At 35.2% G+C, this 27,125-nt stretch overlaps 1 protein-coding gene across 1 annotated transcript; it reads left to right on the forward strand.

Annotated features, from left to right (window-relative positions):
* Nucleotides 1-9,114: 9,114 nt before the first annotated feature.
* Nucleotides 9,115-11,278, forward strand: LOC136032499 (uncharacterized). The gene is made up of 2 exons (XM_065712807.1): nt 9,115-9,691; nt 11,105-11,278. The coding sequence occupies exons 1-2, from the start codon at nt 9,380-9,382 to the stop codon at nt 11,252-11,254; spliced, it is 462 nt and encodes a 153-aa protein (XP_065568879.1). The 5' UTR covers nt 9,115-9,379; the 3' UTR covers nt 11,255-11,278.
* The last annotated feature ends 15,847 nt before the right edge of the window (nt 11,279-27,125 follow it).

Raw genomic sequence — 27,125 nt, forward strand, 5'->3', positions numbered from 1 at the left:
TTGGAATCATGGGAATGCGAGGAATAAGAACAGCCTCACCCTCATAAGGCCCTGTCAAGATTGTGGCATCTATTAGGTTTTCCATTGTTTCTTTTTTTACGGCAAGTCGCGTGCCATTGCAAAGCTTTGGTGGGTTGATATTTCTTAAAAGTATTATTGGTACGCCTATTTTTAGTTGTAGCAGGTGTGGTGGACACCCTGAAGGATCTATGGAATTTAAAAATTCAGATGGATAATTAACCGCTTCATTTGGTTCCGAAATACAAATTAACTGCGTAAAACTTGAGAATATACAACATTCTTCGCTGTCCAATTCTCGCTGCATATAAATAGATTGTCAGGTTTACCGACCCTCGAACATGCAACGTACAATGCGAAAGCAACGCGAAAGCAAGTCTGCTTTCGCGTTGCTCTGGTAGTTCCTCGGCACGCTTTCTTTTCTGACTTTCTCTATCAGCAGCAAGTTTTTTGGCATACACTCTTTGAGCATCTTCATCAGTCATTATAAACTTAAGCATTAATAGAATTCTACGCGAACATACGTTTTATATAACTTGAATGACGTCACGCCTTCAAAGCAAAAATGATGGCAACTAATTTCATGACGTCAGCCGAAACATGACGGCGAACATATGTCTTATATAACTTGAATGACGTCACCTTCAAAGCAAAAATGATGGCAACTAATTTCATGACGTCAGCCGAAACATGACGTCACCTGATCCATCCACAGATCCACACACAGACAACTTATTTTTATATAGATAGATATATATATATATATATATATATGTATATGTATATATATATATATATAAATATATCTATATTCACAGGTGGGACATAGGGACACAACTACAATGGCACGTAACAAATTTGGCGCGTAACGACTTACGCGCGCGGGGGGGGGCTTGGGGGGGGCGCGCAGCGCCCCCACCAACTAGGTGTTGGGGTGGCGCGAAGCGCCATCCCAACAGCTAGTATATATATATATATATATATATATATATATATATATATATATATATATATATATATATATATATATATATATATATATATATATATATATATATATATATATATATATATATATATATATACTAGCTGTTGGGGTGGCTCTTCGCGCCACCCCAACACCTAGTTGGTGGGGCGCTTCGCGCCCCCCCAAGCCCCCCCCCCGCGCGCTTAAGTCGTTAAGCGCCATATTAGTTACGCGCCATTGTAGTCGTGTCCCTGAGTCCCACCTGTGAATATAGATAGATTTATAATATGTGTTTCAAACTACGTAAAAATTACGAATATACAACATTCTTGGCTTTCCCATTGTCTGTGCATATACAAATCCGTATGTACTAATAATGACGTCATATGCAAACGCTCTTTTTACAAACAAACAAACATGCATACACACAACTCGTTTTTATATAGATAGATAGATAGATAGATACAATACAAATTAACTCCGTAAAACTTGCGAATATACAACATTCTTCGCTGTACAATTGTCGCTGCATATAAATAGATTGTTAGGTTTACCGACCCTCGAACATGCAACGTACAATTGTCCATGGGAAAAACAATCAGTATTAAGATCTATACCACATTTTTCTAATGATTGACCTTGAGCTTTGTTAATGGTGATTGCAAATGCTAATCGAATTGGGAATTGCAATCTTTTAAATTGAAATGGCAGATCCGTTGGAATCATGGGAATGCGAGGAATAAGAACAGCCTCACGTATTATTCAAGTATTATTGGTACGCCTATTTTTAGTTGTAGCACGTGTGGTGGAAACCCTGAAGGATCTATGTAATTTAAAAATTCAGATGGATAATTAACCGCTTCATTTGGTTCCAAAACTTTGTCGACTGACTTGTCAAGGACTGCCTGGTCTCGAATATTGGTCAAAACAATATTGTTGATTTCGTGGACGTCTATATTTTTGGGTGCGAGAATCGCTCTTTCACTTAGCCATTTATTATTTTTATAATTTTTTAGAATAATCGGAAATACTTTTTCAATCAATTCATTTTTGGACGTCACTAAATTACAGAAATCAGCAGGTAGTTGTATACGTCCTGAAATTGAGTCTACTGGGAGCTTTCCGTTTCCAATTGCCAGCAATTGATCTGAAAATGTTTGACCAGAGTCATCGTTTTGCAATCGGACACGCATATTTGTAGTTAATTTTAATATTTTTACGTGTGCCCATAAATTAGAAATTTTCAGGCAAGCATTCATTTCGTCTGCAGGAGTTGATCTAGGTATTATAGGTAATGTTTGCCTGAAACCTCCCGCAAGCAGTATTAATGTGCTGCCAAAGGGTTTCGACTTCCCTCTCAAATCTTTCAAGCATTGATCCAGAGCCTCGAGCGATTTTTTTGTGCCATTGTGCACTCATCCCAAATAGTAAATTTGCATTGCTGCAATACTTTACACATCCAAGATGATTTGGAAATATTGCAGGTGGAAGTTTCTGTGTAATGCAAATTCAGAGGCAAATTCAAAGCGGAATGAGCAGTTCTTTCACCAGGCAGCAATGTTGTGGCTATTCCGGACAACGCAATTACCAACGCTATATCATTTTTTGATCGAATTGATGCCAAAATCAGTTTTATCACGAACGTTTTACCAGTACCTCCTGGCGCATCCAAAAAGAAAATTTCTCCGACGTTGTTATCGACACAATGCTTTATCGTATCATAAATGTCTTTTTGGTCCGACGTTAACTTGGAAATGTTATTTTTTATATACGACAATAGATCACTCGTACTGTAACTTTGTTCACGATCCAATTCTACACATGTCGAAACAGCAGTGATACGGTTAGGTGAAGGCATTCCCAAATCCTGAAGAGGTTTGTTTGCCATACGTACGCACAAATCTTCTATAATAACTAAAGTGTAGTTATAAATTTCTGATGTAAAATCAAAAGTCATATCTGATGTCCCTAACTTTTTTCGATGGAGTATATCTTCGGACATTTTTGACTTATATTTTTCTCATAACTCTGTAGGAGCTGATGGAGAGCAAGTTGTTAAAATGATGCCAAACAATGCACGAATTTGACTTGGGGTTGACGTTTCGCACGCGTCATTGATGCAGTTATCCCAGTGTTGGTCATTCTCCAATAAATTCAGAGCTTGGCATGCACTACGGTAAGTGTCATGTATAGTACTGTTTACAGTTCTCAAATACTCAAAGGATGTCGGACCGGGTACATTCACCAAAAGTAGGCGTAGAAAGAAGCATTCATGTTGATTGGGGTGAACGATGTAGTCTTCCTATCGTGGTATCTTTGAAGATCGTAGGTTGGCCGTCGACTGACTTGCCCTGTTCTCGACGTTCAAATACTTTATTTTTAGTATTCCACGTGTAATACGAAGGCACTTCAGTATACAGCAGTTTTTTTGTAAAAGAATCATTTTTGCAAAGCGAAAAAAAAGCTGTTAATGTTGTATCCGGTGGATTCAGGGCTCTTTGTTGCACGTTGGTTTCCGTGAAATAAACACGTTGACCATTCTGTAAATGTACCGCTAAGTGAACAACAGCTGGACTACGTTCATGTATAGGAAATGAAAGAATTCGCCAAACAGCTTCATTACTGCTTATGTATCTTCCAGTCCGATATTGTACGATTTCGTCGAAATATTTGATTTCGGGCTGCAAGCCAAAAACTGCCATGTCACTGCCTTTGTTGACGTATTTACATATGTATTTGATTGCCTTTGCGGAATTACAGTATTCAACGTTTATGTGTGCATTAAATGTTTTTGATAATAATGGGGAATATGGAACAACCCACTGGTTATCTACTTCGATGGTGGTAACGTTACGCTTCTTTATTAATGCTGTTTTACCGCCATCTTCAGTAGATCTTCTTCTATATTGTGGGTAACCATCATTGCCAGTAATTGTGTTTGATACTAAAAGTCAAGGATATTGCTTTGTGCACCTTCCTTTGGCCATGCATGGTGAATTTTTGTTCAGTGCACCGCAAGGTCCATGTATCATATTTTTTACAATAATATCATGTAACCCCTTATCGACATTTTTATCAGGTATTTCAGCGGAAATCACATCATCAATTTCGTTCGAAGTAATTTTTTTATGTAGCCAGATTAGTATATGTGCGTGTGGCAAACCTCGTGTTTGCCATTCCACTGAGTACATCCAGCATCGCACTGACCCAAACACTTCAAGTTTTACTATGTAGTTTATCAGTTATTTCAACTTTTGCCGGAAGACACGGGCCGTAATGTCATGCCTATGAACCGCCGATAGTCCTTGAGGTAAAAGCTGCAGTATCTCGTCCCAAGATTGATTACATGTAAATGTGATAAATAAATCTGGACGACAATAGAGACGAACATACGCAATAGCATCTTGAGCATATTCATGCATATGACGGGGACTGCCAGCATATGACGAAGGTAAAATTGTTAATCTTCAAACGTTTGTGGTATTACCGTCATTTATAACCGCATCTCGCAAATGAATGTATTGTTCAGATCGGAGCTTGGTCTGATTCAGGCGGATATATAGCAAACGTTCTGATTCAATTTTAGCATACATATCAACGACAAATTGGTAGCATCGATGAGTTTCAGCAATTCTTAACAACTGAGCGTTTCGCTTATGAGGAATAATATCTCGAGGTAAAAACTGATCACCGACCATAACGATTGCCACTTCGTCGATAGTTGGAGCATTGTATCTAAGCACATGTTGGCCAGGAGTCGTTTTGTCAGCGGAAATAACAATTTTATGCGTATCAGTAGGCATCAAATCGATGGCTGTTTTGAACAGACGCACTAAATTATTATTTTCGTGGAAAAGATGTTCCAATTGGGAAACGATTGTCCTTTCAACGTTGGGAGAAATTTCGCAACGTGCATTCAATTCAGAATTTCTATCACTGATGAAGTACAATTGTAAAAATTTATGATTCTCGCCTGAGAATGGTAGAAGGGACCCTGCTCTATGATAAATTTGCCCTTTTACTTTGAAAGTAGACATAAATTGATCTGGATTTTCGATTTGGGCTCCAAACGACGTCATTTGGAAACATGAGTTGTATTTTCTCATTTTTGACAAAAAACGCTTAGATTCTGACGTAGTTCCAGTAAGGAAAGTCTTCAATGGCTCTGGTGGTGCAGCCAATAGTGGAAGTTTAACTTTTCCTGAGGCGCAACACATTCCCATTGTTTCACCATTGAATTTCAAGGCCTTGCAATAGGGACAAATTTTAGACATTGTCCCGATTTGAACACATCTACTCAAGCTATAATCATCGACTGGGCTGTACCTGAATGCCAGGTGATAACTTTCAGGTTGCTCTGATTCCTCGGCACGCTTTCTTTTCTTACTTTCTCTATCAGCAGCAAGCCTGATTTCTTGCTGTTCTTGTAATTCCTCGGCACGCCTTCTTTTTTCACATACTCTTTTAGCAGCAAGTCTGCTTTAGCGTTGCTCTGGTAGTTCCTCGGCACGCTTTCTGTTCTTTCTTTCTCTATCAGCCTCAAGCCTGTTTCCTTGCTGTTCTTTTGATTCCTCGGCGCGCTTTCTGTTCTTTCTTTCTCTATCAGCCTCAAGCCTGTTTCCTTGCTTTTCTTTTGATTCCTCGGCACGCTTTCTTTTCTGACTTTCTCTATCAGCAGCAAGTTTTTTGGCATAGACTCTTTGAGCACCTTCATCGGCTTTTGCCATTGTAAGTTCATCAGTCATTTTAAACTTAAACATTAATAGAGTTCTACGTGAACATATATGTCTTAAATATCTTTAATGACGTCACCGTCATAGCAAAAATGACGACAACTAACTTCATGATTAAATATCTTTAATGACGTCACCGTCATAGCAAAAATGACGACAACTAACTTCATGACGTCAGTCGACACAGAAACATAACGTCACCTGACAGACAGACACACAGACAGACAACTTATTTTTATATATATAGATAGATATATATATATATATATATATATATATATATATATATATATATATATATATATATATATATATATATATATATATATATATATGTATATATATATATATATATATATATATATATATATATATATATATATATATATATTTAACTACATAAAACTTGCGAATATACAGCATTCTTTGCTGTCCCATTGTCTGTCCATATAAATAGATTTTCAGGTTTACCAACTCTTGAACATGCAATATAATAATTTTGCATTGGAAAACAATCCGTATTCAAATCTATACCGCATTTTTCTAACGATTGCCCTTGAGCTTTGTTGATGGTGATTGCTAATCGAACATTCCCTGTGTCCCCTTCGTAATTTATATATCCCCCTGTGCCCCCGGCGTCCCCGTTGTAGTTGTGTCCCTGTGTCCTGGTCGTCATTTATATCCCCTGTGTCCCGGTCGTCATTTGTGTCCCAGTGTCCCGGTCTGTAATTTCTCTTTGAGTGTCCCGGACTTCATTTATATTCCCTGTGTCCCGGTCGTCATTTGTGTCCCGGTGTCCCGGTCTGTAGTGTCATCTTATAATGACGTCATATACAAAGCCTTATATACTTATAATGACGTCAAATGCAAACCCACAAACAAACAAACATGCCTATATACAACTTATTTTTATATGTAGATACAGTTTCTTTTTTAGTTATATTTGTGCAATTCCCAGTTTTTTTTAGTTTTTTCTTTTTTTTAGTTTTTTATCTTTTTTAGTTTTTTCTTTCTTTTTAGTTTATTATCTTTTTTGTTTTTTTATTTTTCTTACGTTTTTCCTTTTTAGTTTTTTTCTTTTTTTTATTTTTTTAGTTTTTTTAGTTTTTTCATTTAGTTTTTTTAGTTTTTTGCCATTTTTCTTTTTTCAGTTTTCTTTTTCTTCTTTATTTTTCAGCGTCACTATGAAATACATATCGCCGAACCTTTGTTTTTTTTAAAATAAAATCTGGTTGGCATTGATGACCTTACCCAAGTAAAAATCCCAAACCCAATCATCATCGCTATCATTTTCAGTTTTGATACGTTTTGACTCTCGCTGTCCAGGTGGATTTTCATCTAAAGCCGCAAGCCTTTTGGCATTAACCCTTTGAGCAGATTCCTTGGCTGTTTCTTCTGCCATTGTAAGATTTATACAAAAATTTCTCTTTGAATTAACTATTTGAGCAGCTTCCTCGGCTATTTCTTCTCTCATTTTAAGATCTATACTAAAAATTCTTCTTTACGTGCTAACCTTGCTAAAGCTCAACAATTTATAATAAACCTCAAAATTTTAAGTATCTGTTTTATGGTTTTCGAATTACTTTAATCTATTGTCAAAATATTTCGAAATATTTATGCAATCCCCAGTTTTTACATTTTAGTTTGTTTTCTTTTTTTCTTTATTTTTCAGATGTCATATATCTGGCGTAACATACATAGTGTAACAGACATAACACACAAACCCCCAAGCCCACCCCCCACCCCCCCGCGCGCGTAAGTCATTATACGCCATATTAGTTACGCGCCATTGTAGTTGTGTCCCTGTGTCCCACCTGTGAATATAAATAGAAATATATGTTTTTAACTACGTTTTCCCTTGAGCTTTGTTGATGGTGATTGCTAACCGAACATTCCCTGTGTCCCAGTCGCATCAACCTCAAACCCCTTGTTACATGATCTTTGGACGATTTTGAATAAAAGACCTGTCAAAATAACCAGGACTGGTTGAACTTCGTTGAAGTAAGGATGCTAGGGCTGTTTTTTAAAACAGTTTTTAACATTATTAGTTTTAATTTTTGCATTTTAATGTAAGTTTATTTATATATACATATTTTTTGTTTTTCTCTCTCTTTCTCGTATTGTGCTGAAGACAGCCCTTGGACATAGGGGCGAAATATTCACAGAGGTAATTTCCACTGTCTTGAAAAGATTTTACCTATTGTTTCAACTTTGTATTTGTTTGGTGTGCTTGGGAGGGGGGTAGTTGCCCTCCAATCACTTTCGACTATTAAAAAGGGCAATAGCCTTTTCAATTTCCAATGAGCACTTTTTGAATTTTCTAAGACAACGCTTTCTATAAGAACCTTATATGCCCCCAGGGTATAACTTGCAACACTTGCCCTGAAGGCTTTGGATGGGGGGTTGTCATCCTTAAACACATAACTTCCGGACCTTTCAACTGCGCTGAACAAAATGGCTATCTCAAAATTTCGATTGGATGTGTTTGGGGAAATTTTGAGTGAGGAAGGGGTGTTAATTACCCTCCAATTACTTTCGACCATTAAAAAAGGCACAAGCTCTTCCAATTTTCAATCAAATGAGCCATTTTCGAAGATTTTACGACAACTCCTTCGATACGAAGTGTCTTGGTCTAAAAGAAAAAAAAATACATTGTGCCAACATCGTTTTTTATCATAGGCAGTGCTATTGCGCCGCCTATGATAAAAAGGCAATTACTTTTTTTAAAATCATAAAAAGTGCAAGATTAGAAGGAATCAGACGTCAAGAGGCTATTGGTGAGTATTACACCCTTTCTTGAATCGGTGATTGTTCTAATGTAAAATCCATTTTGACCTTTAGTTCACTAGACACCGAGTGATTTTCTTTGTTTATGTTTTTTTTCTGAAATCGAGATGTTTTTCTTGCCATGTAATTTATCGTATAAAACTGGACTGAGAAATATGCTGAGAATAAGATTATAACATATTAAATAGAAGATTCTTCTTCTATTTAATATGCTTCTTCTCTTCTATTAAATAAAAGTGTATGAGAAGTTTATTACACTTCTCATTAAATGAGAAGTGTAATAACTCTTCTTCTCTTCTATTAAATAGCAGTGTATGCGATATGCTGTTTTCCACCAAATTTGAACATTTAGTCGAAATTTTCATTCCTAGCAATATTTAATTGCAAGAAGCTGAGACGCTACAGAATTCGAACACGCTGAACCAACCAAAACTGTGGTAGATAAGCCTTTAATAAGCTTCTCGTCTCCAGAACTCCCCAGTACTAAATCAACAAACTTAATTCTCCTTTTGCAAAATGTATTGTTTCCAGGGATTTTTTTTGTCGTTTAGTAAAATTGTATTTGGTGAGAGATATGGCATTTCAATATCACCCTTTTGAATCGACTGTTATTTTTGCGCCAACCTTATAACTTGAACATATAATGATGTTTTTTTTTAGCTTTAACTCTTTCTGTCAATAACACACACTTGCTCAGCAGGCATAGTTCCTATGCAGCTGATTGGATTCTACCACTACAGCAGCAAACATTGCAGTTAGGATATTATGAGCAATGACGTAGAGAAACTACTAATAATTTTTTCATGTGCACTATTGTTTATGTCCTTTTATCTTTTTTTCCTAGAGACCTATCGTTGAGTTTTCTGTTGAGAATATGAAAGCACTTCGTGCTCGAGAAAGAAGGCTTGAGAGAAGTAAAGAAGTTCTTGAAGCGAAGGAAACTGGCACGCCGACTGGACGGAAAGGAAAGAAGCGAAAAATTGACCTTAAGCATACTCCGGTGTCCGATAAGAAGGAAAAAGACAAAGATTACGTTGGGGCCTTATCGGATCCAAAAGACAAGAAACTATTCACTCATATTGGTCCGAAAAATCGGCATGACAAGAATAAAAATAGAATTTCCAGGAACTCACTTAAAAAGAATAGAAGGCAGATGAAGCAAGCTATCAAGTCTTCGGATGCGCAGGTAAGATTTCATTTCCTTTTTTTTAACCAAGTATGCAGCCTAAAAACCTAACTTCAAAGAGACTTGTATACAAATGTTTGTATATTTTCTGCTTTTCTTCTTATCTTACCTCTACATCTACGCTGTTTGTTAGGGACTTTATGATTTGATAAAAGATGTGCCTTTTATTTACAGGTCACATATCTACATTTTAAAGTACCGTATTTGCAATAATCTTTATTCGTAATTGTTGTAATCAAGTCTCAGAAATATTACCCTCCCTTTCTTTCTCTCTTTTCTTATGTCCCTTTCCGCTCCCTCCCTGCTCTTTCTCTCTCTATCTCTCTTTGTAACTCTTTCTTGTTTTTCTTTAACTGTGACTTGTTTTCTTAACTGTTTATCTACAGTAAAAATACTGATTCCTTTAGGCTCATGATTTTAACCTTTTTGTCTTCTCGTAGAATTTAATTTAAATTTTTTGCAGGGAATCTCATAAGAGGAACTACTAAACAATGAAAGTTTTCAGGCTTTTAGTGAAATTTCAGAATTTGGAAAGATATTTGAGATATTTCAAGCAAACGTTTCTTTTTTTCTAAGAAGTGAAAAAAATAGCTCCTAATTAAAAAGTAAAAATGTATGAGTGATAATATTATCCCCTCCTTCATTCAATTTTATACCGTGATTGTCCTATTGATGGCATATGTTATGAGGGATATTTTGAGTTTTACAATATTTCTCGAAAGTTAACTAATAAGGTCGAGTGCTTATGTGTTCAAAAACGGAAAGTATGTTCAGTGCTGATGCGTTGGACGGACCTATTACGGATATGCTTTGTTGGTCATTTCACCGATTTAAATTGCCTTCTTATATATTAGTAGTTTTTTTTCCAGTGGTTTGTTAGAAAAGAACAAGCATTGTCTTAATTTTGGGTGGAAGCAGCATACTCAGCATAGTGATACCCATGCCGTGGGTTAAAGTTTAAGAGAATAACCGAGTGGTTTTACTAAAAACAGTTGATGCTTAGTAATTCTACGTTCTGATCAATATCTGTATGGGCCTCAGCTGGTCTGCCACTGATAATTTAACGATATCCTTAGACTCACTTGCCAAAAATTTCTAGTTTTGAAGATAATTCCAAGAAATTAAGGAATAATAATATATACTTTCCATACGTTTAGAAGTCAATTTTTCATATAACTATATTCTGCCCAAGATCTCAAACTCAGGAATAAAATTTCAGTGTAGCCTATGCTGGAAAAATTCTAAGGACGGTTAGCCCTGTGCCTCAGGTGACTGGGCGATGTGCTGGGTTGTCAGTACTTGTAGTTAAATCTTTGCAATGAATTAGATTATGAAGCTAGAATAATTATAGATTTAACAGAAGAACCTATTAGTGTAACTTTGAAGTGTCTAAAACAGTCTAATGTTTTTCAGGAACCAGTTGCAAAAAAGGCGAAGAAAGAGAAGAAAACACCGAAAAAGATGATTCCAGATAATAGCCAGTTCAATTCTTTAGTGCAATCTTATAAAGCTAAACTCAGTGCTGTTCCAAATTCTTCGCGTCAGAAATGGTTTGAAACATAAAAAATAAAGGCCCTCGCAATTTTACCTTTGTATTTTTTTTAAGAGATTTGGCTGTATATCTCGTATTTTAAAAAGATTGTCTTTCTAGAATTCTAAGGGTATTAGAACTTCCAAAATTGTCAAGTGTTCCCAGAGATGAATTTGGCCTTGAATTCGGTCACATTCAGCCTCGTGAGGGCTGAATTGTATCAAAAAAGGAAACAAGAGGATAATTCCACAAAACTATTTAAGAATCATAAAAATTTTCAAACGTTCTGGAAAGAAAAAAGGCCTTGTTTACGTACTTGGTATACAATAATTTTGATGTCTTTTCAGTTAGAATTTTTGAGTCTTTTCAGTTAAATATATTCTATGGTATACCAGAAAAATACATTAAAGGGATTTGCGCTATGTACGAGAATAATACTGCTGCGGTTAAGGTAGGAAATGAGGTTAGCAAGTGGTTTTTTTATTAAATCAGGAGTTACGCAGGGTTGTGTTCTATCCCCCTTTATATGGATCATTTTGATGGACTTCGTCTTAAGGAGCACAGGAAAGGCAATTGGATACCATGGAATCAAATGGGGAGGAAGAACGCTCCTGGACTTAGATTATGCTGATGATTTAAGCATATTAGATGAAAGTGTGAGCAAAATGAATGAATTTTTAGAGGTTTTACGAGTTCAGGGTGCTAAAATAGGCTGGAAAACTAATGTTAAGAAGACTAAGTCACTAAGGCTAGGAATAAGTGAAGATGAACAGGTGACATTAGGAAACAAAAAGATTGATCAGGTTGGGAGCTTCAGTTACCTTGGTAGTATTATTAGTAAAGATGGTGGGAGCAGTGAAGATGTTAAAAGTAGAATAGCTAGGGCTCAGGGTGTTTTTTCACAGTTAAAAAAAAGTTTGGAAGAATAGAAAGATAAGTCTACAAACCAAGATTAGAATATTGGAAGCTACAGTGATGACAGTGGTCAAATATGGCTCTGGAGCATGGGCACTCCGAAAAGCAGATGAAAATTTACTAGATGTTTTCCAGAGAAATTGCCTACGGATTGTTCTGGGTACCCGGCTGACTGACCGTATTTCAAACAGTAGGCTGTACGAAAAGTGTGGTTCAATCCCGCTTTCTGGGGCTATAATGAAAGAAAGGTTGAGATAGCTAGGCCACGTTCTACGGATGAAGGATGACAGATTACCGAAGATTGTCCTTTTTGGCCAACCGTCTGGGGCTACACGGAAAGCAGGTCGTCCTTGTCTGGGTTGGGAGGATGTCATAAATAAAGATTTAAAGGAAATGGGAACTTCCTGGGAGGGTGTAAAGAGGGAGGCTTTTAATAGATTAGGTTGGAGGAGGAGCGTGCGTAGCTGTGTTGGCCTCAGGCGGCTTGGTGCTGCAGTGAGTTATTTGTAGTAGTAGTAGTAGTAGTTTAGTACTGCAAGAAATGTCCAATAGCTTTTACCATATCAGAGCGCTGCTTATTATGCGCCACTCTTTTAGATTTCGTCAGTATTGTGTCTAGTGATGTTTCGTGTGGGATATCACATAGACAGGAGTATATTTTGAACCTTCTTTAACCCCACCCCCTCCACTAGAATTTTTACTTATTTACTTAGACTTACTGCTCCTGTTGGTGGTCCAGCATAGAAAGAGAAGCCATTCGTCGCCTCAAGTCAAGACGATCCTGAACTTGCATAGGTCCTGAGCCGCCTTCTGACAAAGCACTCAAGATCTTAGCCATTTACGCCTGTCAAAAGTCTTTGCAAGCTTCCCTCCCTCTCATGTATCTCTCCTGAACTTCTTTGCACATGCACACATGATTCCCTGCCAATATTGGTAAGTTTATTGCCAAAATAATGGTCTTTATGCCTGTAGCCTTGATGGAGAAGTCATTTTTTGTCATCCTTATTTCGTATCTTTGTCTGTTTGCATCTGTTCTAATTGCTAAATTTTTCTACTAAAAATAATGTATTAATCTTTTTTTTTTATTATTGACACCTTTGATTCTGTTAGCTTTATTCGAAGACTTTTATTATTGTTATTATTTTTTTAATATTACTAGACAGTTACACAAAATGCATTAAAATAATAGGAATCATACATACATCCACTAAGCTAAAGCCTTGTCGAATTTAGTTTAACATCCACAGATTTTTGGCTTGCTTACGATTGATTTTCTTATCTTCAAAAATATTGAAATTATCCCTTATTGAACTAAAGGCTTTTTACATGTCTTAACCTTTTTTAAGCCTTGTCGGAGCAGCAAACTTTATAATTGATTTGTCATTGGCTTGCATTTTCACTTTGCAAAATACATAGTAAGGAGCCAGTAGCAAGGTAGTAGTAAGGAGTAAGTAATCCCGTTCCTTTACCCCCCAGCAAAGCGGCGAGAATTCACCCACTATCGCCCTACACGGCCACGACGCAAGGTCCTCTGCCTCCCACATGCAAGAAGTCACCGGGCCTTCAAGACCCCCATGCAATGCGAGAATACGCTTCCTTCGCCCCTCCGTACGCAAGCTACTGACCTTAATGTAAGTCTAAATTCTTTAATATTTCTCATAAAGATCATTTATTCCCACTAAAAACTTAATATTTATTCTAACTAATGCATATTCTTGTTCAGACTAATACTTTAGGATCTAGCGCAAGACAAGAACTTGAGATGTTAGGACAATGAGAGAGCCCTGCCTCTGAGAGAGGGTGGTTTCATAATGGGCTCTCACTGAGGGAGACCCAGGAAAATAACAAAAAATAAGATATTCTTTTCAGGTTAACAACTAAAAAATAATGCATTCTAGAGTTGGGAATTTTTCAAAGAGGGGATTCAATGGTCTTTCGATTTATGTTTCTTTTCAGAATAATAACAAACCCTGTCCCGTTAGTTCTGAAGGTGGGGAGGGGGGAGAGTTGAATAACCTGAGATTAATATTCTTCTTACAGTTTAAAGTAACAAATTCTTAAAAGGGAATTAATATTTTATTTTTTTTTCCAGGCTGACAATGATGATCTCCCCGCTTGAATCAAGGATCTGTTGACAGATTGACAGAAACCAGTACCTTCTCAGTAAGTTTTTTATGACTCTTTAGAACTTCATAATACCTGAAACGTAAAAGGGGACAGGTTGTGTGGTTATTTCTGATATTAAATTTATGGTTCGTAGTGTGGCGGGCTATGGACCCAAAGTGTCCGTGCATGGTCATTAAATTTGTAGCTCATAGTGTGGGGAGCTATGGACCCACAGGGTTCAAATATGGTCATTAAATTTGTTGCTCATAGTGTGGTGAGCTATGGCCCCGAAGGGCCCATGTAAGGACATTAGATCTTTAGGTAGTAATGCGGCACACTAGGGTTGTGGCTAGCTAGGGATTTAAAGAATGTGTTGACATAATCGACCAGTATGCTGACAGATGCAGATGCAAAAGCCAAATTTCCAAGATAAATTTTCTGAAGTGTTGACACGCTGCGGCAACATCTTGGAACTCCCAACCTCAAAACACCCTCTCTCCGCCTTAGCCAAATCCCTGACTAGATTTCATGGTTTTAACCGATTGATTCTTGGATCCTTCACACGCGAAAGTGAATATTCATAAAACAAAAATGTGTGATTATTTGTATCCTTTTTAGTAGAGGATGTATGCTCTTTAAATCACCGTACATTTAAAACATTGATGTGCTGGGAATGTATTGACAAGCATTGACAATAAGTATACTTTGACTTCATTAGACTCACCTGTGCTGTTTCTTCCACAATGGTAAGACTTTGTTGGTGGCTCCACCCTCAAGTACTGGACAAGCAATAATTACATGAAAAAATCTGGTGCTGTCCTTCGGACAAGTTGTAAACGCAATTTCTTTTCTTTGTTTCGATTTGAATCAAAGGGAAGTCAATCAGTTATAAAAAGCAACGTTTAGAACAGCTATTTTAATCACAAAAATATTTTGACAAACATTGGGCAAAAACCCGATTCTTGTTAACAAATTTTCAGTTCTTGATTTATTTTTAAAGTTTCAGTCGGTTTTCTATGCTGGTGAATTATCTTTCGTGATGAGAAGATATATATCGTGACGAAGAGAGGCACCAATGCCACTCTTCGGGCTTTAGCGATTTGCCACTTCATTATTTGCAAATAACATCTGTAAAAATGATACTTTGTGGCAGCCAAAGTTGGTAGAAGCAGCTCTGCCTGAATGAAAGCATTTGAACTTGTAACCTGCAGCGTGAAAAAATAAGTTGTCTGTCTGTGGATCTGTGGATCAGGTGACGTCATATTTCTGTGTCGGCTGACGTCATGAAATTAGTTGTCAGGTGACGTCATGTTTCTGTGTCGGCTGACGTCATGAAATTAGTTGTCGTCATTTTTGCTTTGTCGGTGACGTCATTCAAGTTATATAAGACATATGTTCACGTAGAAATCTATTAATGTTTAAGTTTACAATGACTGATGAAGATGCTCAAAGAGTCTATGCCAAAAAACTTGCTGCTGATAGTTCCTTGGCACGCTTTCTTTTCTGACTTTCTCTATCAGCAGCAAGTTTTTTGACATAGACTCTTTGAGCATCTTCATCAGTCATTGTAAACTTAAACATTAATAGATTTCTACGTGAACATATGTCTTATATAACTTGAATGACGTCACCGTCAAAGCATAAATGACGGCAACTAATTTCATGACTTAATTTCAGAACTTAATTTCTGTGTTGACTGACGTCATGAAATTAGTTGTCGTCATTTTTGTTATGACGATGCTTAGTATATTGTAAAACACATTAATTTGGTTAATAATATACCATTTAAAACACCAAAATGAACATGCTGGAGTAGTCACTCGGTGAGAGAGGGTGTCAGAACGGAGAATGAAGGTCCCAGGTTCAAATCCTGGTTAGGCTAAAAAAGGTAAAAATCTAAAAACTAAAAAAAAAACTGAAAAAACTAAAAAAGGCAAAAACTACAAAAAAAACTAAAAACTAATAAAAAAAAATTAAGAATAAAAATAAAAAAAATAAAAAAGATAAAAACTAAAAAAAAAAGTAAAAAGAACAAACGAAAAAAAACTAAAAAAGCTAAAAAAAAGGTAAAAACCAATAAAAAACTGAAAAGAAAAAAAGGAATAAAACTAAAAAAAATTTCATCTAAAAAACTAAAAAAAAACTAAAAAAGGTAAAAACTAAAAGAACTAAAAAGAAAAAAAAAACTAAAAAAAGGAAAAAAACTGAAAAATAAAGGAGAAAACGAAAACTAAAAAAAATATAAATAAAAATAAAAAAAACTAAAAAGATAAAAACTTCAAAAAAAACTAAAAGGAAAAAAGAAAAAAACTAAAAAACCTAAAAAAAGGTCAAAACCAATAAAAAAAAACTAAAAGGAAAAAAAGGGAAAAAATTAAAAATTTATTTCATCATATACCAATTCAAAAACGAATGTATACCGGGATGACGACCGGGACACAGGGAATATAAATGACACAACTACAACGGGGACGCCGGGGGGCACAGGGGGATATAAATGACGACCGGGACACCGGGACGCAAGGAATATAAATGACGCCCGGGACACTCAAAGAGAAATCAGAGACTGGGACACCGGGACACAAATGACGACCGGGACACAGGGAATATAAATGACGATCGGGACACAGGGACATAACTACAAAGGGGACGCCGGGGTGCACAGGGGGATATATAAATGACGATGGCGACTCAGGGAATGGTCGATTAGCAATCACCATCAACAAAGCTCAAGGGCAATCATTAGAATCATGAGGTATAGATCTGAATACGGATTGTTTTCCCATTGACCATTATATGTTGCATGTTCAAGAGTCGGTAAACCTGACAATCTATTTATATGCACAGACAATGGGACAGCAAAGAATGTTGTATATTCGCAAGTTTTACGTAGTTAAAAACATATATATATATATATATATATATATATATATATATAATATATATATATATATATATATATATATATATATATATATATATATATATATATATATATATATATATATATATATATATATATATATATATATATATATATATATATATATATATATATATATCTATATTCACAGGTGGGACATAGGGACACAACTACAATGGCGCGTAACTAATATGGCGCGTAACGACTTACGCAAGCGGGGGGGCTTGGGGGGGTCACGAAGCGCCCCCACCAACTAGGTGTTGGGGTGGCGCGAAGCGCCACCCCAACAGCTAGTATATATATATATATATATATATATATATATATATATATATATATATATATATATATATATATATATATATATATATATATATATATATATATATATATATATATATATATATATATATATATATATATATATATATATATATATATATATATATATATATATATATACATATATATATATATATATATATATATATATATATATATATATATATATATATATATATATATATATATATATATATATATATATATATATATATATATATATCTATATATATAAAAATAAGTTGTTTGTGGGTTATGTCTGTCTGTCTGTCCGCATATGACGTCTGAATTATTTCATCACTAGCTGTTGGGGTGGCGCTTCGCGCCACCCCAACACCTAGTTGTTGGGGGTGCTTCGCGCCCCCCCCAAGCCCCCCCGCGCGCGTAAGTCATTACGCGCCATATTAGTTACGCGCCATTGTAGTTGTGTCCCTATGTCCCACCTGTGATATATATATATATATATATATATATATATATATATATATATATATATATATATATATATATATATATATATATATATATATATATATATATATATATATATATATATATATATATATATATATATACTAGCTAGTGTCCCTATGTCCCACCTGTGAATATATATATATACAAGCTGTTGGGGTGGCGCTTCGCGCCACCCCAACACCTAGTTGGTCGGGGCGCTTCGCGCCCCCCCCAAGCCCCCCCGCGCGCGTAAGTCGTTACGCGCCATAATAGTTACGCGCCATTGTAGTTGTGTCCCTATGTCCCACCTGTGAATATAGATATATATAGATATATATATATATATATATATATATATATATATATATATATATATATATATATATATATATATATATATATATATATATATATATATATATATATATATATATATATATATATATATATATATATATATATATATATATATATATATGGTTTTAACTACGTAAAACTTGCGAATATACAACATTCTTTGCTGTCCCATTGTCTTTGCATATAAATAGATTGTCAGGTTTACCGACTCTTGAACATGCAACATATAATGGTCCATGGGAAAACAATCTGTATTCAGATCTATACCTCATGATTCTAATGATTGCCCTTGAGCTTTGTTGATGGTGATTGCTAATCGACCATTCCCTGTCCCGGTGTCCCGGTCGTCATTTACATCCCCCTGTTTCCCCCGGTGTCCCCGTTGTAGTTGTGTCCCTGTGTCCCTGTCGTCATTTATATTCCCTGTGTCCCGGGTCCCGGTCATCATTTGTATCCCGGTGTCCCGGTCTGTATATACATTCGTTTTTTAGTTTTGTTTTTCTCCTTTATTTTTTTCCTTTTTTTTTCTTTTTTAGCTTATTTAGATTTTTAGATTTTTTAGTTTTTTTATTAGTTTTTAGTTTTTTTTCTTTTTAGTTTTTTTGTCACGGTCGTCATTTATATCCCCCTGTTTCCCCGTTGTAGTTGTGTCCCTGTGTCCCGGTCGTCATTTATATTCCCTGTGTCCCGGTCGTCATTTGTATCCCGGTGTACCGGTCTGTATATACATTCGTTTTTTAGTTTTGTTTTTCTCCTTTATTTTTTTCCTTTTTTTTTTCTTTTTTAGTTTATTTAGATTTTTAGATTTTTTAGTTTTTTTATTAGTTTTTAGTTTTTTTTTCTTTTTAGTTTTTTTGTAGTTTTTACCTTCTTTTTAGTTTTGTTAATTTTTTTTTTACTTATGTCATGGTCGTCATTTATACTCCCTGTGTCCCGGTGCTTTGTTGATTGCTAATCGAACATTCCTTTTGTCCTGGTCGCTTTCTCTTTGAGTGTCGTCATTTATTTTTTTCTTTTTTAGTTCTTTTAGTTTTTACCTTTTTTAGTTTTTTTATTTTTTTAGATGAAAATTTTTTTTAGTTTTTTCCTTTTTTTCTTTTTAGTTTTTTATTGGTTTTTACCTTTATGTTAGCTTATTTTTCAGTTTTTTCCTTTTTTTTAGTTTTTTTTTATTTTTTAGTTTTTTTAGTTTTTTACCTTTTTTTAGTTTTTTTTAGTTTTTGTAGTTTTTTTAGTTTTTTAGCTTTTTTACTTTTTTTATTAGTTTTTAGTTTTTTTGTAGTTTTTGCCTTTTTTTAGTTTTTTCAGTTTTTTTTTAGTTTTTTATTGGTTTTTACCTTTATTTTAGCTTATTTTTCAGTTTTTTCCTTTTTTTTAGTTTTTTTTAGTTTTTAGTTTTTTTAGTTTTTTACCTTTTTTTAGTTTTTTTAGTTTTTTTAGTTTTTTAGCTTTTTTATTTTTTTTATTAGTTTTTAGTTTTTTTGTAGTTTTTGCCTTTTTTTTAGTTTTTTTAGTTTTTTAGCTTTTTTATTAGTTTTTAGTTTTTTTTGTAGTTTTTGCCTTTTTTTAGTTTTTTTAGTTTTTTAGCTTTTTTATTTTTTTTATTAGTTTTTAGTTTTTTTTGTAGTTTTTGCCTTTTTTTAGTTTTTTCAGTTTTGACGTCACCTGATCCAGTTTTTTCAGTTTACGTCACCTGATCCACGCTCCACAGATCCACAGACAACTTATTTTTATATATATAGATAGTTTTTTTTTTTTACTTATGTCCTGGTCGTCATTTATACTCCCTGTGTCCCGGTGCTTTGTTGATTGCTAATCGAACATTCCTTTTGTCCTGGTCGCTTTCTCTTTGAGTTTCGTCATTTATTTTTTTCGTTTTTAGTTCTTTTAGTTTTTACCTTTTTTAGTTTTTTTTAGTTTTTTAGATGAAAATTTTTTTTAGTTTTTTCCTTTTTTTTCTTTTTAGTTTTTTATTGGTTTTTACCTTTATTTTAGCTTGTTTTTCAGTTTTTTCCTTTTTTTTAGTTTTTTTTATTTTTTATTTTTTTTAGTTTTTTACCTTTTTTTAGTTTTTTTAGTTTTTTTAGTTTTGTAGATTTTTTACTTTTTTTATTAGTTTTTAGTTTTTTTTTGTAGTTTTTGCCTTTTTTTAGTTTTTTCAGTTTTTTTTAGTTTTTTATTGGTTTTTACCTTTATTTTAGCTTATTTTTCAGTTTTTTCCTTTTTTTTTAGTTTTTTTTAGTTTTTAGTTTTTTTAGTTTTTTACCTTTTTTTAGTTTTTTTAGTTTTTTTAGTTTTTTAGCTTTTTTATTTTTTTTATTAGTTTTTAGTTTTTTTTTGTAGTTTTTGCCTTTTTTTAGTTTTTTTAGTTTTTTAGCTTTTTTATTAGTTTTTAGTTTTTTTTGTAGTTTTTGCCTTTTTTTAGTTTTTTTAGTTTTTTAGCTTTTTTATTTTTTTTATTAGTTTTTAGTTTTTTTTGTAGTTTTTGCCTTTTTTTAGTTTTTTCAGTTTTGACGTCACCTGATCCAGTTTTTTCAGGTGACGTCACCTGATCCATCCACAGACAGACAACTTATTTTTATATATATAGATATATATATATATATATATATATATATATATATATATATATATATATATATATATATATATATATATATATATATATATATATATATATACCACCTAGTTGGTTGGGCGCTTCGCGCCCCCCCAAGCCCCCCCGCGCGCGTAAGTCGTTACGCGCCATTGTAGTTGTGTCCCTGTGTCCCACCTGTGAATATAGATAGATTTATATATGTGTTTCAAACTACGTAAAAATTGCGAATATACAACATTCTTGGCTTTCCCACTACTGGGAGCTTTCCGTTTCCAATTGCCAGCAATTGATCTGAAAATGTTTGACCAGAGTCATCGTTTTGCAATCGGATACGCATATTTGTAGTTAATTTTAATATTTTTACGTGTGCCCATAAATTAGAATTTTTCAGGCAAGCATTCATTTCGTCTGCAGGAGTTAAACTACGTAAAAATTGCGAATATACAACATTCTTGGCTTTCCCATTGTCTGTGCATATACAAAGCCGTATGTACTAATAATGTATATATATTTTCTTTTTAGTTTTTTTGTAGTTTTTACCTTTTTTGTTTTTTTTCTTCTTTTGTATTAATGCTAAAGCCAAGGTTCAAACCTGGAGCCTCTCGGACCTAGAACCTGAAACATAACGCTTTACCAACTCAGCTACTTCGGCTTGAATACATTCGTTTTGAGCAGCTTGCTCGGGTGTTGCCATTGTAGGTTCTTCAGTCATTTTACAATCAGAAATTTCTCTTTCAACGGTCTTCTTACAATTAAAAATTTGTCTTTGAACGATATTCTTAAATACCTGTGTCCTGGTCGTCATTTATATTCCCTGTGTCCCGGTCGTCATTTGTGTCCCGGTATCCCAGTCTGTAATTTCTCTTTGAGTGTCCCGGTCGTTATTTATATTCCCTCTGTCCTGGTCGTCATTTGTGTCCCGGTCTGTAATTTCTCTTTGAGTGTTTTTTCTTTTTAGTATTTTTTTTTTTTTTACATTTTTTCTTTTTTCAGTTTTCTTTTTCTTCTTTATTTTTCAGCTTCACTATGAAATACATATCGCCGAACCATTGTTTTCTTAACTAAAATCTGGTAGGCATTGATGACCTTATCCAAGTCAAAATCCCAAACCCAATCATCATCGCTATCATTTTCAGTTTTGATATATTTTGACTCTCGCTGTCCAGGTGGATCTTCATCTGACTGCGCGGTTTTGCGTTCTTTAGCCTCAAGCCTGTTTCCTTGCTGTTCTTTTGATTCCTCGGCACGCTTTCTTTTCTGACTTTCTCTATCAGCAGCAAGTTTTTTGGCATAGACTCTTTGAGCATCTTCATCGGCTTTTGCCATTGTAAGTTCATCAGTCATTGTAAACTTAAACATTAATAGATTTCTACGTGAACATATATGTCTTAAATATCTTGAATGACGTCACCGTCAAAGCAAAAATGACGACAACTAATTTCATGACGTCAGCCAACACAGAAACATGACGTCACCTGATCCACAGACAGACAGACAACTTATTATATATATATATATATATATATATATATATATATATATATATATATATATATATATATATATATATATATATATATATATATATATATATATATATATATATATATATATATATATATATATATATATATATATATGTTTTTAACTACGTAAAACTTGCGAATATACAACATTCTTTGCTGTCCCATTGTCTGTGCATATAAATAGATTGTCAGATTTACCGACTCTTGAACATGCAACATATAATCGTCCATGGGAAAACAATCCGTATTCAGATCTATACCTCATGATTCTAATGATTGCCCTTGAGCTTTGTTGATGGTGATTGCTAATCGACCATTCCCTGAGTCGCCATCGTCATTTATATATCCCCCTGTGCCCCCCAGCGTCCCCTTTGTAGTTTTGTCCCTTTGTCCCGGTCGTCATTTATATTCCCTGTGTCCCGGTCGTCATTTGTGTCCCGGTGTCCCAGTCTGTGATTTCTCTTTGAGTGTCCCGGGCGTCATTTATATTCCTTGTGTCCCGGTGTCCCGGTCGTCTGTTATATCCCCCTGTGCCCCCCGGCGTCCCCGTTGTAGTTGTGTCCCTGTGTCCTGGTCGTCATTTATATTCCCTGTGTCCCGGTCGTCATTTGTATCCCAGTGTCCCGGTCTGTATATACATTCGTTTTTTAGTTTTATTTTTCTCCTTTATTTTTTTCCTTTTTTATTTTTTTTATTTTTTAGTTTATTTAGATTTTTAGATTTTTTAATTTTTTTATTAGTTTTTAGTTTTTTTTTCTTTTTAGTTTTTTTGTAGTTTTTACCTTCTTTTTAGTTTTTTTAGTTTTTTTTTTACTTATATCCTGGTCGTCATTTATACTCCCTGTGTCCCGGTGCTTTGTTGATTGCTAATCTAACATTCCTTTTGTCCCGGTCGCTTTCTCTTTGAGTTTCGTCATTTATATTTCCTATGTGCCGGTGTCCAGGTCGTCATTTGTGTCCCGATGTCCCGGTCTGTAATTTCGTCAGTTGAAAACATGACGTCAGTCGACACACAAACATGACGTCACCCGACAGACAGACCCACACACACACAGACAAATTATTTTTATATATATAGAAGATTGTTCCGAGTTTTCATCCGTCACGATGTCTAAGATTGAAAAGGATAAAGTTCAACTGGATGCAAAGTCAATTTATGTTTTTAACGACGTAAAACTTGTGAAATACAACATTCTTCGCTGCCCCATTGTCTGTGCATATAAATAGATTGTCAGGTTTACCGACTCTTGAACATGCAACATATAATTATCCATGGGAAAAACAATCCATATTCAGATTTATACCTCATGATTCTAATGATTGCCCTTGAGCTTTGTTGATGGTGATTGCTAATCGAACATTGCCTGTGTCCCCGTCGTCATTTATATGTCCCCCCTGTGCCCCCGGCGTCACCGTTGTAGTTGTGTCCCTGCGTCCCGGTCGTCATTTATATTCCCTGTGTCCCGGTCGTCATCCCGGTATACATTCGTTTTTGAATTGGTATATGATGAAATAAATTTTTAATTTTTTCCCTTTTTTTCTTTTTAGTTACTTTTACAGAATGGTCAACGTGTTTATTTCTCGGAAACCAACGTGCAACAAAGAGCCCTGAATCCACCGGATACAAAATTAACAGCTTTTTTTCGCTTTGCAAAAATGATTCTTTTGCAAAAAAAAATGCTGAATACTGAAGTGCCTTCGTATTACACGTGGAATACTAAATATAAAGTATTTGAACGTCGAAAACAGGGTAAGTCAGTCGACAGCCAACCTACCATCTTCAAAGATACCACGATAGGAAGACTCTACACCGTTCACCCCAATCAACATGAATGCTTCTTTCTACGCCTGCTTTTGGTGAATGTACCCAGTCCGACATCCTTTGAGTATTTGAGAACTGTAAACGGTACTATACATGACACTTACCGTAGTGCATGCCAAGCTCTGAATTTATTGGAGAATGACCAACACTGGGATAACTGCATCAATGACGCGTGCGAAACGTCAACCCCAAGTCAAATTCGTGCATTGTTTGGCATCATTTTAACAACTTGCTCACCATCAGCTCCTACAGAGTTATGGGAAAAATATAAGTCAAAAATGTCCGAAGATATACTCCATCGAAAACAGTTAGAGACGTCAGATATGACTTTTGATTTTACATCAGAAATTTATAACTACACTTTAGTTATTATAGAAGATTTGTGAAGTATGGCAAACAAACCTCTTCAGGATTTGGGAATGCCTTCACCTAACCGTATCGCTGCTGTTTCGACATGTGTAGAATTGGATCGTGAACAAAGTTACAGTACGAGTGATCTATTGTCGTATGTACAAAATAATATTTCCAAGTTAACGTCGGAACAAAAAAACATTTATGATACGATAGACTCAATTTAAGGACGTATACAACTACCTGCTGATTTCTGTAATTTAGTGACGTCCAAATATGAATTGATTGAAAAAGTATTTCCGAATATTCTAAAAAATTATAAAAATAACTAGCTGTTGGGATGGCGCTTCGCGCCACTCCAACACCTTGTTGGTGGGGCGCTTCACCCCCCCCCAAGCCCCCCCGCGCTTGTAAGTCGTTACGCGCCATATTAGTTACGCGCCATTGTAGCTGTGTCCCTGTGTCCCACCTGTGAATAGAGATAGATATAAATATATATTTTTAACTACGTGAAACATGCGAATATACAACATTCTTCGCTGTCCCATTGTCTGTGCATATAAATAGCATTTACATTCCCTGTGTCCCGGTCGTCATTTGTGTCCTGTTGTCCCAGTTTGTAATTTCTCTTTCAGTGTCCCGGTCGTCATTTATATTCCCTGTGTCCCAGTGTCCCGGTCGTCATTTGTGTCCCGGTGTCCCTGTCTCTAACTTCTATTCAAACAATCCCTGTGTCTCAGTCGTCAATTATATATCCCGCCTGTGCCCCCGGCGTCCCCGTTGTAGTTGTATCCCTGTGTCCCGGTCGTCATTTATATCCTGGTCGTGATTTGTGTCCGGGTGTCCCAGTCTGTAATTTTTCTTTGAGGTTCCCGGTCGTCATTTATATTCCCTCTGTGTCGGTCGTCATTTGTGTCCCGGTCTGTAATTTATCTTTGAGTGTTTTTTGTTTTTAGTTTTTTTTTTAGTTTTTTATATTTTTTTAGTTTTTTTTTTTCTTCTTTATTTTTCAGCGTCACTATGAAGTACATATCGCCGAACCTTTGTTTTTAACTTAAATCTGGTAGGCATTGATGACCTTATCCAAGTCAAAATCCCAAACCCAATCATCATCGCTATCATTTTCAGTTTTGATATGTTTTGACTCTCGCTTTCCAGGTAGATTTTCATCTAACTGCGCGGTTTTGCGTTCTTTAGCCGCAAGCCTGTTTCCTTGCTGTTCTTGTGATTCCTCGGCACGCTTTCTTTTCTTATTTTCTCTATCAGCTGCAAGCCTGTTTTCTTGCTGTTCTTGTGATTCCTCGGCACGCTTTCTTTTCTTACTTTCTCTATCAGCAGCAAGTTTTTGGCATACACTCTTTGAGCAGCTTCCTCAGCTGTTGCCATTGTAGGTTCTTCAGTCATTTTACAATTAAACATTTTTCCGTGAACGCATGTCTTAATATCTTGAATGACGTCACCGTCAAAGCAAAAATGACGACAACTAATTTCATGAAGTCAGTCAACACAGAAACATGACGTCACCTGATCCACAGACAGACACACAGACAGACAACTTATTTTTATATATATAGATAAATGGCTAAGTGAAAGAGCGATTCTCGCATACAAAAACATAGACGTCCACGAAATCAACAATATTGTTTTGACCAATACCGCTAAGTGAACAACAGCTGGACTACGTTCATGTATCGGAAATGAAAGAATTCGCCAAACAGCTGCATTACTGCTTATGTATCTTCCAGCCTGATATTGTACGATTTCGACGAAATCTTTGATTTCGGGCTGCAAGCCAAAAACTGCCATGTCACTGCCTTTGTTGACGTATTTACATATGTATTTGATTGCCCTTACGGAGTTACAGTATTCAACGTTTATGTGTGCATTAAATGTTTTTGATAATAATGGGGAATATGGAACGACCCACTGGTTATCTACTTCGATGGTGGTACCGTTGCCATTGTAGGTTCTTCAGTCATTTTACAATTAGAAATTTCTCTTTCAACGGTCTTCTTACAATTAAAAATTTGTCTCTGAACGATATTCTTAAATACCTGTGTCCTGGTCGTCATTTATATTCCCTGTGTCCCGGTCGTCATTTGTGTCCCGGTATCCCAGTCTGTAAATTATCTTTGAGTGTCCCGGTCGTTATTTATATTCCCTCTGTCCCGGTCGTCATTTGTGTCCCGGTCTGTAATTTCTCTTTGAGTGTTTTTTCTTTTTAGTATTTTTTAGTTTTTTACATTTTTTCTTTTTTCAGTTTTCTTTTTCTTCTTTATTTTTCAGCTTCACTATGAAATACATATCGCCGAACCTTTGTTTTTTTTAACTAAAATCTGGTAGGCATTGATGACCTTATCCAAGTCAAAATCCCAAACCCAATCATCATCGCTATCATTTTCAGTTTTGATATGTTTGGACTCTCGCTGTCCAGGTGGATCTTCATCTAACTGAGCGGTTTTTCGTTCTTTAGCCTCAAGCCTGTTTCCTTGCTGTTCTTTTGATTCCT

The sequence above is a fragment of the Artemia franciscana genome, chromosome 10 (genome assembly GCF_032884065.1).
Source record: "Artemia franciscana chromosome 10, ASM3288406v1, whole genome shotgun sequence".
NCBI classification, from domain to species: Eukaryota; Metazoa; Arthropoda; class Branchiopoda; order Anostraca; family Artemiidae; genus Artemia; species Artemia franciscana.